This window comes from Aptenodytes patagonicus, chromosome 7, assembly GCF_965638725.1.
Source record: "Aptenodytes patagonicus chromosome 7, bAptPat1.pri.cur, whole genome shotgun sequence".
Classification (NCBI taxonomy): Eukaryota; Metazoa; Chordata; class Aves; order Sphenisciformes; family Spheniscidae; genus Aptenodytes; species Aptenodytes patagonicus.
Window position 1 is genome coordinate 59,963,566 of NC_134955.1, and position 18,900 is coordinate 59,982,465.

The window sequence follows — 18,900 nt, forward strand, 5'->3', positions numbered from 1 at the left end:
TTCCCCAGCTGTACCACTTGGCCCAATAGAAGTTCTCTTGCCCCGCAAACATTGCCTGTTTATATCCTGAGATTTTCAAAACTAGAATAGCCCTGCGAAAATGTATGGTATGGATGTTGTGTATCCTTCCATATTTGGCTACCACTGTATACGGTTGTCTTTAGCTTGGTGATGACCTAAACACTCCCTTCTTTCCTAATCTTCCACATCAATGGTCTCCAGAGGTGCATTTTGGAATTTATGGCTCCTGGTATCATAGCATCTAAACTAAAGGCCTTATCCCTAATGTTTCACAAGAAAATGTATGAAGTGACATAGTGAGTGATTATGGAATAACCTGTAAGTAGGAACTAACTTTCTGACACCTGTCAGGTAGAATTTGGATTCTACCTTGCTGCCTGAGGATTTATATACCTTCAAATACATATCTAACTTTACTCTGATTCCTATTGATCTTTTAGACCTTCAGATTGTTTTGTGACAATGAGCTCCGTATGCAACTTACTCTGTTTAAATTCACTTCTTTTGATCAGTTTTGAATTCATTGCCTTTCTGTGTCATCTGAGTCTTTCATTCTTGCATTATGAAGGTAGAAACTGGAGCACCTGACAATCATTTTTCTACCCATGGTTTTGTGTATGTTTCTCCTAAACTTGATCCATTCTTTTTGCTGTCTCTTCCTAAAGAAATCTTTTTAACTACTTTTAGTTCCTCTTTCCTAAAAACTTTCTGTTTCTGCCTGGTGTTGGCAAGATGAAGATCAGAAATTTTTTCAGTACTCTAGACAGGAGTTATATGGTCACAAAAATTACATTTTTTTTCTACCTACTTTTTTGACTACAGCAGGGTTCAGCAGATCTTCCTACTGGGTTTTCCATAAGGGTTTTTTGTTCTGTTTGTGTCTTTTTCCCCACAATAAATTTAGGCGTCTTGCCACCAAGCACACTTGGATTTGTCAGTATTGAATTTTACCTTCCCTTGTGCTATACCTTCATCCAGCTCTGTTAGTTCTCCTTGAAATCTATCATCTCTTGATTTTCCTGAATAAGTTTGTGCTATCTTTAAGTTTTTTTTCCTTCACTCTTCATCTGCTTTTCCTACATTATTGCTAAACTATGACTCACTAGTCACTGTGTTAACCTATTATTAAGCTTTAACTTTTATTAACCCTTTGGACCATTTAGTCTTACAATTTCTTTTTCTTTGTTTTGAATGACAACAAAACTTTACTTCTCTCTCATTCCTTTCTGACTTCTTGATTCAGCTAATAGGAGCTCATCTTCTCTACAGAGCTCCCCAGGACCTAGCAAATGTGGCATATGCAATCTTTTGGAATGACTTGGAGAACACTAACTTTAAGAAACCTTTCAGAAGGAAGTGTTGGGGGATTACACACCAGTCAACCTTGCCTCTGTGCCTGGAATGACCATGGAGCATACCCTCTCTGAATCCATTTCCACGCACATGAATTTCTTCTGGCGTGGGATAATTCTCGGGTCTCTCTTCAATGCCACCCTTGAATTTTTTGTCAGTCTTTCTAACACAGTTCTTGTCTATTCTGTGCACAGAGGTGAAGATACCTCTTTAACATTCCTATCCCTCTAGTTTTAAATCCAAGGTAATGTTAGCTATGTAGCTTTTCAGCTCTACGTAGCCAGAACTCCTTGACTCTCAACAGAGTCTGTTTTACAGCCTCCTGGTCTAAAAGTATGACCTTTCCTTCTTACACCTAGATGTATAATTTTATCATTGAGTGTATTAATGTTCTTTCAAAAAATTAAAAGTGAGATCACTTTGTTTGCTCTGATCTCATCATTATTTACCGCACTGTGAATGTTTGTGTTATCCGTGAATTAATCATAATTTAAAAAGTTTTCCTTGCAATCACCAATTAAAAGGCTTAATATTGTTAGGCTTGATTTCTGAGATCCTTGTAAGGTGATTTCCTTTGAAACAACCCTTGAGAGAGCTGTTAGTCAGTTCTGTATTCACCGAAAAAATGTTTTATTGCTATTGTATGGCTCCATACATTTTTTAAAGGAAAGCATCTTGTCATATTAAATCAAATATCTTTAAACGACTGTTACAGCTGCTCTTTTAAACTCATCAGTCCTTCGGGAATGTTGGCCAGAGTGTGAAGCTGACATTGTCTATAGGGATAGAAACAGCACAGTACTTCTTATCAGAGTGATGACGTTTTATAGAACTTTGAAAAAACCCTGTTCAATTTCTTCCTTCCAACCTGCTGTGATTATGCAAGACTCAGACTAAGAAATCGGTTATTACAATTATTTAGCAGCATAAATTGAGACTCTGGCTCTGTGAGGATTATGCAACCACTCCTTTTGGGGGTGTCCTTTGGTCCTGGCCCCTCTCTGTTCAGATTGGGGACCTGACTGAAGCACACTGTTGCTTCCTTTTGGAATGGGCAGCTGGGTTTTCCTCCCATAAAAAGCATGACAGGACAGCAGGAGGAGAGAGAGAGTGCAAACCAAAGTCTCGTGTGACATAGGATCAAGATTACTGGGGACTTGTATGTGAGCATAGAAGCATGGAAAGTTGCCTGAAATTAACATCAGGCAAAAGAAGACATAAATTCTTTTACTTAAATATGTGGTTAATTCTGAAGGAAAAGCAGGTTGGGGGAGGAAGTGCAAAAATAAATAATGGAAATGTGTTATCAGATAAACAGCCTGACGGCAAAGCACCATTAAGGAAGAATTATTGAAATTCCTATTCAGAAATCTTGAGAAAGTTATGCCAACTTAAAATAAAAAGGTATTTTAAAAGTATAAACAAGGTAAAGAAAGGCCTGTTCATAAAAGAAAGAGACCTTTTTCCAAAGGAACCAAAAGGAATGGAAGCATGATTTGTTTAAAAAAAAAAAAAAAAGAAAAAAAAGAAAAGATGCAGCAAGATTTTTTTTGGAACATATTTTAAACCAGCTATACCAAAAGATTACAAGTCACTTCTAATTAATAACTTATGTAGATAGAATTTTAAACAAGCTGTTGCTCTGAAGACATTCTTACCTCTATACTAAGTAGTTTAGTTAAATAAATGATCAAATATAAGGCTGTGAAGTTCTGAACATTTATCAAAATGTTTCAAATCAATGCTGGGTAAACTATTTATAACCAAAGTCATAGCAGCAAGCTATTTTTAACCAAAGGGAATTCTTAACATTCTTTATCATCAGAAATTAAAGCATCTAATTCTTGGTGAAATTATGCAAATCATGTTGTCTACAAAGGTTGTTAGCAGTGCCAGGTTTTCTCCCGTGGCTCCAGAATGGAAAAACTACATCATCCTTTTCCATTAAGAAATTAAAGGCTCAGATAAATGTGGCCTCCACATCATGTACCCTGCTCCCTGATTCCTATATAAACTTTCTCCATCTCCACAACAAGAGCTGTAACTGGATGGTTTTCAAGGCATTTCAGGACTGAGCAGCTCAAGTGCAGCGCCCGTGCTGATGAGATGAGCAGGAGGGTGTCTGGCAGCAGGGGCTTGGGATGATCTGAATCTGTCTCCATGGGAGAGACAAGCTCGTGGGGGATGCTGCAAGCTTACCAGGCTGCCAAGCTGACCAGCTCATATGTGATGAGATCCCAGGGAAACCACCACCATTTACCTCCTGGGAATCAGTCCCAAAGCTACTCCCCTCTTACCTCCAAGCAGTACCTGTCCATGCATCTCATCCATTTTTGGTACACAAGAATGTGTTCCAAAGAATAAGGAAGAGCGGTGACTCCAAGCACATGCAAGTACTTGTCTGCCTGTATTTGTTTCATTGCCTACCACATCAGAAAGCACAATGCCCCACAGTGAGTGTTTGCAAGATTAGGCTCCCAAACCCTACTGTTTTGCCTTTGACTTCAGTCTCAGTAATGAGCAGTTCCACAGTGGCCGTAGTGTATTATACATTGAAAATAACAGACTTTCCTACTTACAGTATTTGTCATAATCCTCAAATCATATTTTTCCACAAATAAATAAAACCCAGTGATAGATAATTTCAGGCTTTTATGCCAGAAGTGCATGAAAAGCTATAACTCTTTTACCACTTGTTTCTTTTTTTCCCTGAGTTCTCTTTTTTGTGTTCTGCATTTGATATTTTGAGAGGTACAGTGTTAATATAAAACACTAACATGGCTGTCACTTAAGTTTTAATGTGTTCTGTTAAGTGGATACAGGTGGAAATGCACGACTGAATAAAGAGAATTTATTTGAAGTACTGTAGGCCCAAAGTGAACACACAACACCCCATTGCACCAGTTGTAAATAAAAAATACAGGAAGTATAAAGAGAAGCAGAGCTGTGCAAAGGTCGGGTATTTTTGGAAATACAAAAGACAACTGGAAAAGATTTTAATGGTGCACCTATCATCTGTGAAAGTAACGGACGACAATGGAAAGCAAGATAACAAAAAGGTAGATTTATTTCTGACAGTAGCAAGTTCTGCTGCACTTTTACTGAAGTTAATAGTTTCCAGTTAATCCAGACACAGTAATTTAACTGCAAAACTGCATTACAGGGGTTTGAGTGCTGTACTTGACATAGAAACATAAGATATTTTTAACTTTGAGCTATAAAAGGAAAGTGCAAATATAGAAAGTCTGTGACTGAACTAAGTCTGAACTGCATCAGCCTTGCAGTTCAGAGAGGCTGTGAGTATGGGCTGTGGCTGGCAAAACCGGCACCGACTGCTGGAAGACTCAGGACAAACCTAAGACAAGACAGCCAAATTTGCCACGTCATGCAGTCATTCCGTGTAGATCAAAGTTTTCAGGGGTTGACAGCTGACATTATAGATGGACTTGACTTAATTTTTTTGGTTACATACAGCCCAACTGGTATTACATAAGTACAAAGGAATAATTTCTTCAGGGAGAGAAATTTAGATGGCACACATGGGGGTTAATATGTTCATAGATTTAGATGCTCTTAAAAGACAGCATTGCAGATATATTTGTGCACATCCAACACCTTTGTTGGCAAATGCTAACTTATATTTGATACCCAAGAAATCTCCCTAGAAAATATAACACTCATGCCATGACTAAGACTTACAGGGATGATGCCCTGATCTGAAAGAAAAAGAATGAGTTAATGTGATAATAGGGTATAGGTAACTTTGGAAAGAACCAGACTTACTGGTCTGGAGCTAAGAACCATTTACTGCCATACAGAAATTTTCCTTTCAACGAACTGAAGCAATCTAGAAGCTAGTCATTCCCTAGTTTTTTCTTTCTGTCATCCTAGAGGGACATACCCATGCTTTGTAAAATTCTGTTATGACTAGGAGGTTCATAAACTATATTAAGTGTGAAATAACAAAAAGATATTAGTGTCACAATTCAATGTCAACCTGTCTGCTCTGGTAAAAAAAAAAAAGGTGTACAGAGGTTTGTGGAAACAGGTAATTCCTTTGGCAAATGTGTGTCTAATTTAGTTGCTGAAAGAAGGACCTGGGAGTTACACTTATGCAAAACTGCCCACTGAAAAAGGGCTGCTCACTTTAAATAATTTTAGGAAACTGAGGAGTGAAATAAGCAGTTGCCCATGTCTTGAGGTATTGTGTATGCACATAATATATAACAGTATGCACAAGCCCCAGTTGTCCCTCAGTGCCTCAAGAAAATTTATCCCATGCTCCCACCAAACTAAAATAGTACCTTCACCTATAAGCACCTTGCAGCGCTATACCTTCACCTTGCTGACCAGACTGCACACAGTGTTCTTAAAGTTATTTCCTCTCAGATATAAAGATTATATGATATTCTAGCACTCATCATAATTTAATTTTCTATTCTGTAGCTCAGGAAAAGATATCATGTTTTCAGTAACAGGCTACATTTTAAAAGTTTTTAACAAAAACCAAAGCAAGGCATAAACACTTAAGAATAGCAAGAACAGAAACGCTCCTAAGCAGCATAGACCAAGCACTTTGGTTTTATATTTGGTAAGCACTACAGGGGTACAGGAAAAATTTCTGGTATACATTAGCATAAGGACTTCTCAAACTATGCAAATAAGGGAATAAATTGATCATTCTATGAGTGAATTCCTTCAACTTTCTAAGGTATGTTTTTGCAACACGTCCATTTTATGAGAGGGTCTTGAAACACTACACAAAACTGATTACTTTAAGGGTTATTCTTATTTTACAGCTGGGGAAACCGAGGCAGTACCAAGATGGGCCTTTACCCAACGTTACACAATAAACCAGTGGAGGCAGTTGTAAGAAAAGCCAGTATTATGCCCTCCCTTGCTTTGACCATCTCAGGAAAGCTTTCATCTGTCTCAGGAGCTTCCATTATTGTCCAGATTTAATAAAAGGGTCTCATATGTAGTGGTAAACCCTATATATCTATGTCCAATTTTACCTACATTTTGCAGAAATGCTTATCTGGAAAATAGTTGTCAGTACACAAAACAACAATCGGCACTGGAGCAGCTGTGGGGTTAACAATTGTTGTTCAACAGAAAGTAAGGATTTAAAAGACATTTGTTAGCTAGTTCTTCCTGACGTATTACAGCAGTGCTCATACACCTTCATAAAATTCCATTATAGCTTAGAGGACACATGCTAATATTTATTACAGCTATTAGGCTTCGTAGTTTTGAGAAATGCAAGAATCAAGCTATCGATCTGTGGTACTAAAATAACTGAGTTACTAGAAGAGCTACCTGTTGTTTTTCTTCTGATGATAGAAGTCCAATAAGAGTGGAAAATACTTAATCCCTAGTTGTCATGATGTTCAGCTAATTATTGTGTTATTAAATAGTGACTCAGCCAGAAGGGTTCATTTGTTTCTTCCTTCTCAAAGAACTGGAGAGGTTATGCAATGAGAAAGTGAAAGCTGAAACTTTCTTCTCAGCACCCTGCTCTTTGTCACTAACATTTCCCAACATGGGGGAGAGGTGTATTTCCTTCTAGGAAGGAAGGAACACTTAAGATGTGAATGAATACAAGAAAAGCAGGAAACCGACCACGGCTGTCAATACATAATTTATAGAGCTGTAAAACTGCTGCGGTAATATCAGACAGAGGCACAGTAACATGTAAAAATGATTCCTGCAGACCTGAGCTCAGAAATGAAGCATTTAGCTATGTTAGTACCCAGCATTTGTTCTGAAGGCCTGGTGTTTGAAGAACAAAGCCTCTTTCCTTCCCAGGTTGCTTCCTGCAATGTTCGCTCCTACACTCCAAAATGGTTATGAGCAAGGTACAAAAAAGCTGCCAGTAGCTTGTGAGGGGAACAGTCCTACTTCTTTCTGCCCTTGCCTATTTCCAACATAAATAAACAGATAAATAATAATTTGCCAACACCTTCCCTCCTGCTGTAGGGGAATGTTTCCTATTTTGTTGGAATAATTAGTAGGCTTTTTGTTATTTTCTACCACCGTATGCTTCTTTCCTGCTCTGTATTTGCAACTTCTCAGTCCAGCTCTCAGTTTTGCAGCACTGGGAGTTGAACGGCAGACTGGTTGCAGAAGGTGGGTAGAGCAAGGGGAAGGTGGGAAAGGGGGGCTTATACACTTACACCCTAACACTGGAAAGAGAACTTAGAGCTGCATAAGGTCTGCTGCTGTAGCTATCAATGAAGTAAAAAGCCATTTACTTTTAACTGGGGACTGAGTGGCTCAACAAAAGAGCCAAACTAATTTTGTTTTAATTATTTATTGTGTTCCAATTCTCATTACTGTTTCTGTTTTAACTGTATTTTTAATTAACTGCATTGATTGTACTAGACTGTACACTTCCCGCATGTAACTTTGCTGGCTGGTTTAGCATCCATTTTGTTTTACTGCAACATCAGAAAAAGAAGCAAGAGGAAACCTCAAAACACTGAAAAGTGGAGAAGACAGGCGTATCCAAGGCAAATGAAGGGTCTTTTCTGCATTTTACTGCTTGATATGGGCACCCATAGAGACAGTTTTAGCAGCTTTTTGTTACCAATTTTTTACTCCATGTAAATTCCTTACAATGAGTGAGTAACTCTGGCTTTGTACGGTTTGCAATATGGTGATTCTGTTTCCTCCTTGTGATAACCTCTCATGTACTGGGCAATATTTTATCTTCTACTGCTGTCTGGGGATCGGCTCTTCTGGAGTGGCAGGAGGCAAGTGTTCGGCACAGCACTGCCTCCATCCACCCTGTGTTTGTGTGCGCCATTGCGGGACTGGGGACTCCCTGGGGCCCAGCAGCCACGGGGCTCCCCTGGGGTCCGTCAGGGCAGGGCCTGGCAGCCAGGGCCTGTCCCACTGCCCCAGGCAGCAGCAGGGCAGCCGGGGGGCACTGGGGGCAGCCCCAGCCCTGGGCGTTGGGCGCCTCCCTGGGAACATGGCCGGGCTGGGCTGTGGGTCTGCAGGTGGGCCTGGCTTGATGGGGCCTATGGCCAGGTGGGGCAGGGCCGTGGGAAGCTGAGACTGGCCCTGCTGCGGCACTGCTGGGGCAGAGACTGATGGCCCCGGGGGCTGACATGGGGTCCTGGGCTGTGGACAGGGTGGGGGACACCTCAGGTAGTCAGCACCATTAAGGCCTACTGATGCCCTCTGGTCCCTGACTGTTCAACAGCGGCTGTTGCCGTTTTGTTTCATCCGGCTGGCTTACAGGCAGTCCCGGTTTTCTTGTTGCAAGACTATGATTCAGCTCTGAGTCTCCAGAAATAGGACGTGTCTGGTACTTTCTGTGAGCTCGCAGCACAGTGCAGCATAGCAAGCGGTGTGAAGGTCTGGCTGGCTGCTGTAGAAATAAGTGGTTGCGAACCAGTTTTTGAATCCTCAATAGCTGCTCATTTTAACCGTGTTCACACAGCAGGTTTTTGTTACTACAGTTATCTAGGGAATAGCTGTTCTTTGGGGGAAATGTCTCTTTATTGTCAAGAGAACAAGTGTTGCTGTACGAACAGGCCTAGCTAGTATTTATTCCTCATTCTCTTTTGTTTAAAATGCTCTCGCTATCCAAGGAGGGAGCAGGAGGCAGAGACTGCCATATCACTGATCATTCTTGCCCAACTAACATCGAATATTAATGCAAACAGCTCATAAGCTTGACAGATACAGATGTGCATTTGAATAATTTTAGTTTATCTTTGCAGGTATTGAATTTACTGTCAGAAATTGAGAGCTGTTGGCCAACAGTGTAATAACACAAGGCTACAGTCTACGAGCTAGCTGTTCAGCAATAAGTACTCCAATGCTGTTGTATCCAGCTCACTTGAGTTTTTTCAACATTAAGCACCGAACAAGTTCTGGAATGTCCTTTTGGTAGTGAAAAAAGAAACAAATTTAGCTGTGGATACAGTGGTGATTTGAGGGATGGGAGACACAGTGGGTTGTTTAAACAACTTCTGTCCATTCTAGGTACTCGATAACTTTTCTACAACACAGAAAAAAAGACTTGAAAGACTTTCCATCAAGGCTGATTTTCAGAAATGGGAAAGCTTCCTTTAAACTCGATAAGTGCCTGCTTATTCTTGGGAAGTCAGCATTTTGGAAATTTCACAAGCATCCTCTAAAGAGTATTACACAGGGGTATAAATGCACTACTGTAGTTTCCAAATCAGACAGAGGAGCAGAATTGCATGTTTTATTTACTCTCTGTAGATACATAGCAATGGTATCTCAAAGCAAATGCATCTGCTTGCTAATACGAAGTAGTATTGGTCCCCCTGAGACCCTAGTCACGACTTAATATTATGAACTACCTTCTCAATAAGATTTTCCAATGGGTTTTGCATCTACCTTTTAATATTTTTCCCCATATTTTCCTGGCTTGCTTATGAGAATATAATGGGAGGCTGTTTTAAAGCCAAGATTTATGGCATCTGCTGCTTCTTTCTTATCCACAAGATGTGTTTTCCTGTCACCTAAAACTCCTGGCACTGAACAGTTTCATTTGAGAAGGTCAAATTTAAGCCCCTTTGCAAAGAGGAAGTCATTGAAACAAATGTCTGAGCTAGTCTGTGAAAATGCCATATTTTAGAGCTTTATGAAAAAATATGTATTTTATAAATATAAAACAGCTTCCCAAATGGGGTCCTGCTTCTCCTTATCAGACCTGAGGTCAAAGCCGGCAGTTCCTGATGTTCTGAGACATGAGTCATGGTGTTGGGGCAGGTAGGCTTCATTTCTGAGGCCCATATTTAGTATAAAACCCTCCAATCCATCCTGTAACTCATAAAAGTTTCTGCTCTTGGAATTTGTCGATCTCAAAGTTTTAATGCTACAGTTTCTGATGTGAGACTAAAACCCACGGAGCACCAAGCCTACAGAGAAAACAGAGTATTTCAAGTGCAGCTTTGGCAGAGTAATGTAATACCGATTCCCTCTTTTCTGTCCCCAAAATGCATGCTGTGCTAGGCTCATATTAAGAAGTGAACTTTTATTTTACTCAGGTTAGACGTTAGAGCATGGTGGGGAGGCGAGCAAGGTTACATCTATGTTTCTATTAATTGCATGCAGTAGGTCAGTGGGCAGAATTTTAATACAGCCAAAAACCTTAGAATGAGTGGGGCAAAAATATCAGTCACTCACAAGTGAAAAATAAATCAGAGCAACCTCTGGCTCTGGGCAGTGCCTTGCACTTGAATCTTCTCTTGGTAGAATTCAGAGATTTTCACTATGTTGACCAGACAAAATGATTGTGTTAATTATTGTATATGTCTGTGGGAGAGAGTCACTGCATGCTCAGATCTTCTGCTTCTGTGATATACTAAAGCCATGCTATGGCAGGGCAAAAAAAAAATATTTCATAAACATGACAAACACAGGCTGTTGGCTGAAGGAAGAAATGAAAAATGGGTTGAAACACCTTTAAAATCTTTTGTCATAAATTACACAGAAAGGCTTTTAGACCAAACCTGGGCCAGAGAAGAAAGATCTATTGGTCTTTTCTACCTCTTGCTCTTTTGCCTTCCCTTGTCTGGCTCTGCAGTTTTCAGGCAGCTCTGCTGATGGTAATTGTTATAAGCCTGTTGTAGCTTCCATTACTCTGAAAGTACCATTTCTTTCTAAAGGCACCCAAAGATAGAGAGTGCAATTGAGAAGTGATTTTCAAACTCAAAGGAAGGGGAAAAGTCATGTTAACAAAAATCACTGGAAGAGGAATACTAAACATTTTTGATTGCCAATGTTACTTTCCTGTGGCTGGTGCCAAGAGATATCAAAATCAGTGTGAATTGCATGCACTCAGCATTTTTTCTGGCTGAGTATTTGCCCCTCTGAAGGCAAGTAGTAGATTTGGCTGGGAAATGGTTTTGTGTTCTTGTTGGAGCCCTGAATCCTGTGCAGAAATTCACCATTATAATAACGTCTGTTCCTTTATCCAAACATCTCCCTCCTGGCTCACTTGCTGCTCCCCTTCTTCTCTAAAAATGAGGGGAACAGGGAGGGAGAACGAACCAATTGCAGGCTTTATGGTGAGATACTTAATTTCATTGAAAACACATTCTTTTTATTGTCAAGCAGCTCAGACTGTCTTTATTTTATCCTGTCTTGAATAAATAGCTTACTCTTTTGAGTACTGGCTTATAGATGTCTATGCTCTGTAAAGAAGATTTTGATCTAATTTGTATTTGATGAGCTGAGAAGCTGTAAATGACCATATGTGTCATCTTGGGAACATTGTAGCTTTATGCACTGTGTTCGACTAGACGAAGGATCCATTAGTGACCCAACGGAGGTGTTTTAGAGCAGGCAAGGAGAACTCTCTAAACACCATCTGCTCATACTGTTACTTGCAAAACGATGTCACATCTGCTGCTCTAAAAACATTATGCTGATCTCTCCTACGGTACATGGCTGCTGCACTCCTCTTAGCAGTGGAAAAAGGAGTCAATGCCACATTACTGGGACAAGAGGTGTTAACTATAGACGAAATTGCACATGGCCTTCTTTGCTTCCCATATCTTGTGACTGTACCATAAATGTCACAAACGAAGGAGAGGATTCAGCACTCTATATTTAACTGATGAAGCTGGATAAATACCTGGACTATTAGTCTTTGCTGAGGTCCATCTTGCCCCAGCTTGGCTGCTGCTGGTACGACTAATACTACTACATGCTTCAAACCTAACACGGCTAAGTCCTCTCAGAGATTGAGGAGATATTTAAGATAGCTTGATCAGTGGAAAATGAGGTTTGCCTTTGATGTCAGATAGAGTGAGGTCAGAAAGCACTACCATTTCTTTTGGCCATCAAATTTCATAGCTTGGAGTATTTGGCTATATAAAACAGTATATAGCTGCTTTATAACACCTATGAGGTGTTATAAAGCTAATTTACCTATCCTGGAAACTCCAAGTGTACACATCTGCATACATTTGCAATACTACTCATTACTACTGCACCCAGAGTGACAATTTCATAATAGCGGTGTATAGAATTAGAACAGTCAGTGTTGGTACCACAAGGAGAGAGGTTATAATGATGCAATAGGAATCCTTGGAAGTACTGAGGAACTGCAGCCCCAATTGTCTAAAGATGTGGTACTCGGCTTTCCACACCCAAATTCAATTGTTTTGACCTGTGATTCTTGTACAGTATTACCAGACACAGAGACTGTTTTCAGGGATCTGCAGATGAAGAAAAAATAACAGAGTGAGGTTGTTATGGTTTATATTGCTAGCAGCTCAGTGGCTATGCTCACTTTGTATGATAACAAGTTTAAAGCTAGTGAGTCTGAAAATTGCTGTAGTTGTCTGATGTTTCTGAACGGTGAAAAGAAGTGACCAATATCTACTCTCAATCAAGTTTCTGGTAAAGGAACTAAGCTATGTATTTTGATATCTGTTTATCTATTTTGACAAAACATTTTTAGACTACTAACAGCCTGATGGTCACCTCCAATTTGCAAGGCAGAGGGGAGCACACTTCTAAGCAGTGTCATGTGGGATAGCATGGCAAGAGAGAGGCCAGGATGCCAGGAAAGGTGGCCATGTGGCATTTTCCATTGCCATATGAGACTCATATGAGGCCTTAATGATATGTTCTGTCACGTGCATGTCGTGCTAAAGAATTGAAGCATCTGATACAGTTCTCTTTCTTACCTTCCTCTGGCAACCTTGAGTTACCAGAGCTGTGGATCAGAGCTTCATTATTTCTGCTATTGAAGGTAGTTCTACATTGTCTTGCCTGCTTGAAAGAGCAGGAACAGACTGGGAAATAGGACACTGGAAGGCTTTTCAGGCCTGTGTTCTGCTGCTGGCTTGGTCACTGACCTGGGCAAATCACTTCATCTCTCTGTGCTTCTGGTGCCACGTCTTACTATTTCTCTTTTAGCGTATTGCATGCATGAGTCAGTGAAATAATAGATACTTTCCATTATAATGTATTTGAACCCAAATATTACTTGTAAACATCACTGTACTGTAAATGGAAATGAGAGATTTGGTATTCATCCAAGAACAAAACAATTGCCTTTTTTACAGCCTGGTAGCAGGCTGGAAAGGCTGAAAGAGGACTGCAAGCCTTCTTGTATAAAAGGCCTAGAGCAACAAAAATCACCATCTTGTCCGCACTTTCAGTGAGATTTTGTTAGAACTCGGGTGCCCTAGAAACTGAGTTTCTTTAGAAAGGGAAGATTATTTGCATTTTCTACTGCTATGGCATTCTACCACAGCCTTTGCAGGACAGTCTTACTCTACCTCAGGTTCCTTCATGCCTGGGAAGTTCAAGTGTATGAGGCTATAATTTCTAAAGATGCCTCTGCACCTTCAGAGAGCCATCCCCGTGCTAAGGCATTCTTCTTGAAAGAGAACCTGTAATGAGCAGCAGGAATCCTCATGCATAACAGATAGCAGAAAGAGCAGAAATTAGTATCACTTTCCTTGTTTGTGTTAATGTCTATGACACCTTACTTCAGTAGGCTACCTATAGGGTTCCTTAAGAATTAAACAGCCTACCTGGATTAGAAATCCACCATCAGGATTTGAATCTTCTCAATACCCTATATAAATGTCTACACTGGTCATATTTCTTCTTTACAATAATTATTGTAATATTAATTTCTTGGGAGAGGAATGAAAAGCGGTGTTATTCTAGCTTGTGCTTCACTCGTCTGCATCTTATAAGGATGCAAGCCTTTGTAACAGGCATTTGTCCTCTTCCATCTCGAGGGCTATAGAAATTAAATACTTTGGGGCATACATTGATTGAAATCGGAGCAAGAATGAATACTTTGTTTTCAGATAGTTTTGCTAAGGCTACAGGAGGGAATTGCATCATGACTGCATCATTGACTCTCCAAGTGCCTTGTGCTGACAGGTGGCTGTAGCATCAACCTGAGCTGGGTGATGAGACTTGTGCAGTTCATTTGAGAGATGAAGGACAGATGGAGATGTGAGACAAGTAGGGATGCAGTTAGCTTGGTAGCTACAGTATGTCACATATAGAAGAAACCCTGAAGCTGGTGCCAAACCAAGCTGAGAAGCCTACCTAATGTGTTGCCACGCAGACATATCACTCTGGGTTCAGAAGGAGTCTGTGTTCATGCAGTGATGCTGTCTAGGTAATAAGCAATTGTTGTTGGCTCCACTTTCATTGGTACAGCTTTGCATGGATGCGGCTAAATTATTCTCAGACATGGCTCCATAAGCATGGTTAGTTCTGATGGAACAAGACCATGTTTCTGCCCTCTCACCACCTGCCCGATTCAGGCATATTTTATAGCATCTGAAGTCTTAACTTCCAAAATGTTTTGTAGAAGTGCCATTATCCCAACCCAAGCTTGTTTTTTAAGACATCCTCTGCACCAAATTGGAACATTGTATTTCTAGCGACTCAGAGGGGATATTGCAGCTTAGTAAGTCATTTGTATTGATCAGGCTTGATGTTGTTTATTTTGTGTGATGAGATAATGTCATGGCCTCAGGTGACAAGTGCACAATTCCTTAGGATATGTATGCATATGCAATGATGAGGTCAATAATTAAGTGCTTCTAAGACCTCTTGCACACAGAATGTGTACTACTCATAGTTTCTCATAAGATGGAAAGATAGAGCTCTTCTAAGAAAGAAACAGGAGTGCTTTCCTGTGATTGAGAAAAATCAATGTCTAATATTGTGTTATATGGTCCCTTGTGCAGGCAAAAGTAGATATGTAAAGATGAGATCTAGTTGGAATGTTGATCCTCATTCATGTATGACTAAAGTTAACTGAAATGTAATATTCAGGTTGATTCAAATCTCAAGATGCTGCCGACTTACTCAGGTCTGAAGTCAGTCTTCTATATGATTATTTAAGAACTAAATTTTTACCCATAGTTTCCTCTTGGAATAACAGCAGTAGTATCCAAATCTTTCCTGAAGGCATTGGTTACTTGGAACAAATGTATTTAAGATAAAATATGTATTAAAAGACACAGACCAGTACCCTCTCATGCCTGGCTTTCTTTGAAACATACCCTGGATCTGAGGTAAATATGTATTGTTTGGACCCATCCACATTTTTCTCTGTGTTGATCTGTCCTTTGACAGAATCTGACAAGCATGTGTTCCCAGTTCTGAGAAACTTTCCATTGCATACAACCTTTTTCAGACTTTTCCTGCATTGTTCAGCCTACTGAACTGATCATTTCATTTCAGCCTGGAAGTATGACGTAGTCTCAAGTTGTGCACCCTCCTTTACATTGGTGTGGATTCGGAGGCTTGCTTTCATCTAGTTAAATCAATTTTCCTGCTTATTTATCCAGTGACTCCAAATTTAGATCAATACATAGAAATGAGAAATAATTTCATCCTGCTGGCCAGGTTACTAAAATATTTAGACCATAGCAATGTCATGTCCATCGTATTTTGTAATTGCTTTCTACCTATCAGAATTCCCTTTAACTTCAGTCACTAAATGGAGCATCCTTTTTGATCTCGCTAGCTGTCTGGAAATTCCTCTGCATAGGTCTACAGTGAAGGTGTTTCTTTGTGAGATTTCATTTCAGTGGCAGCTGTTTGCAAACCAATAAATACTTGCTGCAGAAATGTCCCTGAACATTTCGACCAGTTCTCAGACGTCTGAAAGTTGAAAATCACTTTAGTGGGTCTGGATCCAATATATACACATAAAATGTAGTGCAGACACAGTTGTGGCCACCTCAGGGGTCTTCAGAAAACATAACAGGCAGCAGGCAATGTCACAGCATTCATCTTCTAAGCCACATTTTTTTTTTTTATTAGGGGCAGCTTTCTTAACCTCAAACTTTCAAGCATGTTCTTTCATGCTCTTCAGGATGTGTGTTGTTACACCTCTGCTATCCTGTTTTTATATTTAAGTGAATGTAACCGGATCCATTTCTTTCTCTCAAAAATTATCTTCTGCATATGAATAATAACTTGGAAACTAAAACATGAAACAATTTTAGGCAATGTTCTATATGCGTATTCAAATGAACATTACGTAACCAAGTACTTTTTAAATATCTTTACAATAATGGCACCGAAGACTGTCTGCACAGTTATCCTTTTGCTTCATGCTTACTAGTCATGCTTCAGGCAAGGACTTGCACTAAATAAACTGCATTGAAGTCAAAGCTTTTGCATATAGGAGACATGAATCTGTAGATGTGGCTGAACGTGTTTTGCTTTTGTTTTTTGCCCTGCCACTCCTTTCCTCATGTTGAGCTCTGTGGTCGGAGGCATTGTCTGTTGAGGTAAAATGCGTGGTAACTACTGTGTTTAATTTAAATGACTAGATATGGAGCAGGCTGACGCTTAAATTGGAGTAGACTGATGCCTACATTAGCTGGGTGGAATTACAGAGCACTCAGGAGTGTTTAGTCAGCTAGTACTCGATTGGTTGGACGTTACAATCTGTACAGTATGAGCAAGTCCACTGGAAAAGATGCTCTGACAGATGGCTAATTGAAATGTGAAAAAAGCATATCCTGCCACGGGCTCAGGCTGGAGCCTCCTGACCCCTTTGCAGGATAGCTCCCATTGTGGAGCTGTGACATGACACAGTGTGCAAATTCTCTCTGTGTTTCATTATCTTTCACCTCTTCTCCCTCCAGCCATCTTTGATAGGTGATAATTAAAACATCCAAGGACATCCTATAAAATCCTAAGCTTGGGTTGCTGAAAATTGCATGAAATTCTTAAGACTGGGATGTTCTCCCACTTGCTACAGTCCTCTGTGGAAACAGACAAGCTTTTGTTCCTTTTTTTTTAAATATGAATAGAATTTTTAAAGAATAATGTAGCTGTAGCAGCTCCCGTTTTAGCAACATGTGTACATGTGTACAGTCTTAAGCAACAGTTCCTGGACCTTTATTGTTTTAGCAGGATTACAGCTACTGCTCTGGAGACATAATAGCATAATGTATCAGTTCAAGGTTTGGCAGCTCAGGATTTCTGACAATGCCATGCAAGCAAAGAGCAACAATTTCCCTTTGCCCTCCTCCATAGGCGTAAATACCTCTTCCTCAACCAAAGAATCTCATAAGAAAAAATTAAAAACTAGTATTTTTAACCAGACCATAGAAGAAAGCTTCAGCCTTTTTTTCTTTGTTTTTCAGTTCTTAAGGTTTTTTTCAGAAAAATCAGGAAAGAAATTATCAATCTAGATGTATTAGCTCCAGACACACAAACCTTAGCAACATTTTGAGGATGTCAGAGCTCTCGCTAATACTTAAACACACTAACTGAGCATGCCTGTTTAGTGTAGAAATACCTGAGCAAGTTCTAAGCTAGTGAGCTTGACTACCTGCATAGTCTGTCACAGTACTCTCGTCACCCTTTTCTGAGGGTGCCTTGACTGCTCTTGTCGAGCTGACCTGGTTATATATATGCTTCGTTGCATTGCAGGAATACCTTTCTTGTTTGATATCATAAAGTCTTCCTTTAAGTCACCAAACTAAAAGAACTAGGGACTTGTATCCTGTCTTTCCTTCCTCCCATACCTCCTAGAGCTGGTTTCTTCAGCTACTAAAAATAAACCCTCCATGTTTGTTCCACCCAGAAGAAATGTTTGTGTACACAGTGAGAGGCCACCCAGGAAGACAGCAACACTTCTCAAATAGTCACGTTAATGCACAAGTATTTGTCACATACCACCCAAATAAGTGATTTGAGAGAAAGCTCACCATGCTTGTACTTCTAGGCAGAGACGCAGATTTTGTGGCTGGCATTTCTTTGCTTTGAGAGATCATAATTTCTATAGGCAAGCCAGATCTTGTTCTGCATGAGGCACCATTATCAAGTGACCTGAGAGAGGCACTTGTATCCAGGGACAAGGATTTCTCTAATTTGTGTGTTCGTGCTCCAGCCACAATGTCGTCACTTCTCAGATTCTCTAAGTCTACTTCTTCATGGGTTTTCCCATCTAGAATGTTCTCTTTCCAGCTTTCAGGAGACTTTCTCTTAATATGCAAATCATCTAGGCTTCTCACACTGGATGGAAACGTATTTTTCAGTTTAGCAGCTCGGTGTGCCCTCAGGCTCATGGGATCAAGCACTCTGAAAGTAACTTCATTAATAAATTGAGAGAATTTCAGTTTAGCTTCTATTTTTTCTTCCACAACAGACAATGAACTTGATGATCCTTGACTCACCAAACTCAAATCAGATGCAGAGGAACTGCTTTTCTTGTGAGTCTTCTTCTGCCTCTGGAGCTTTTGGCTTGTGTTTCCCACTTCTGCTGGATAGAGAGAAGAGTGTTCCAGTCCATGGGTTTTTTCACCCCCTTTCTGACAGTGCTTTGATCGTTTGGGTCGATAGCCTTCATCCTTATTTTTGCTTTTAACAAAGCTTTTAGCTTCTGACCTTGCGCTACCCTGTAACTCAAAGCTGTCCTCACTGGAGCTGCAGCGTTTTGAGTAACTGTTCATTGCCAAATCTCCAGAGAGTTTCCTCTCCACGTCAGTTCCTACTTCTGGTACACATGCGGCAGTGGATGCATTG

General features: G+C 40.1%; 1 protein-coding gene across 4 annotated transcripts in view; it reads right to left on the minus strand.

The window, feature by feature from the left end:
- BEGAIN (brain enriched guanylate kinase associated) overlaps positions 1 to 18,900 on the minus strand; it is a 164,842-nt gene that overhangs the window by 136,047 nt on the left and 9,895 nt on the right. The window contains exon 1 of one of the 4 annotated variants that reach the window (XM_076345454.1): positions 18,084 to 18,827. The exons of the other annotated variants lie outside the window; for them this stretch is intronic. Within the exon in view, the coding sequence (XP_076201569.1) occupies positions 18,084 to 18,827 (744 nt within the window). Of the gene's footprint in view, positions 1 to 18,083; positions 18,828 to 18,900 lie in introns of those variants that run through there. 4 annotated transcript variants of the gene reach the window in all.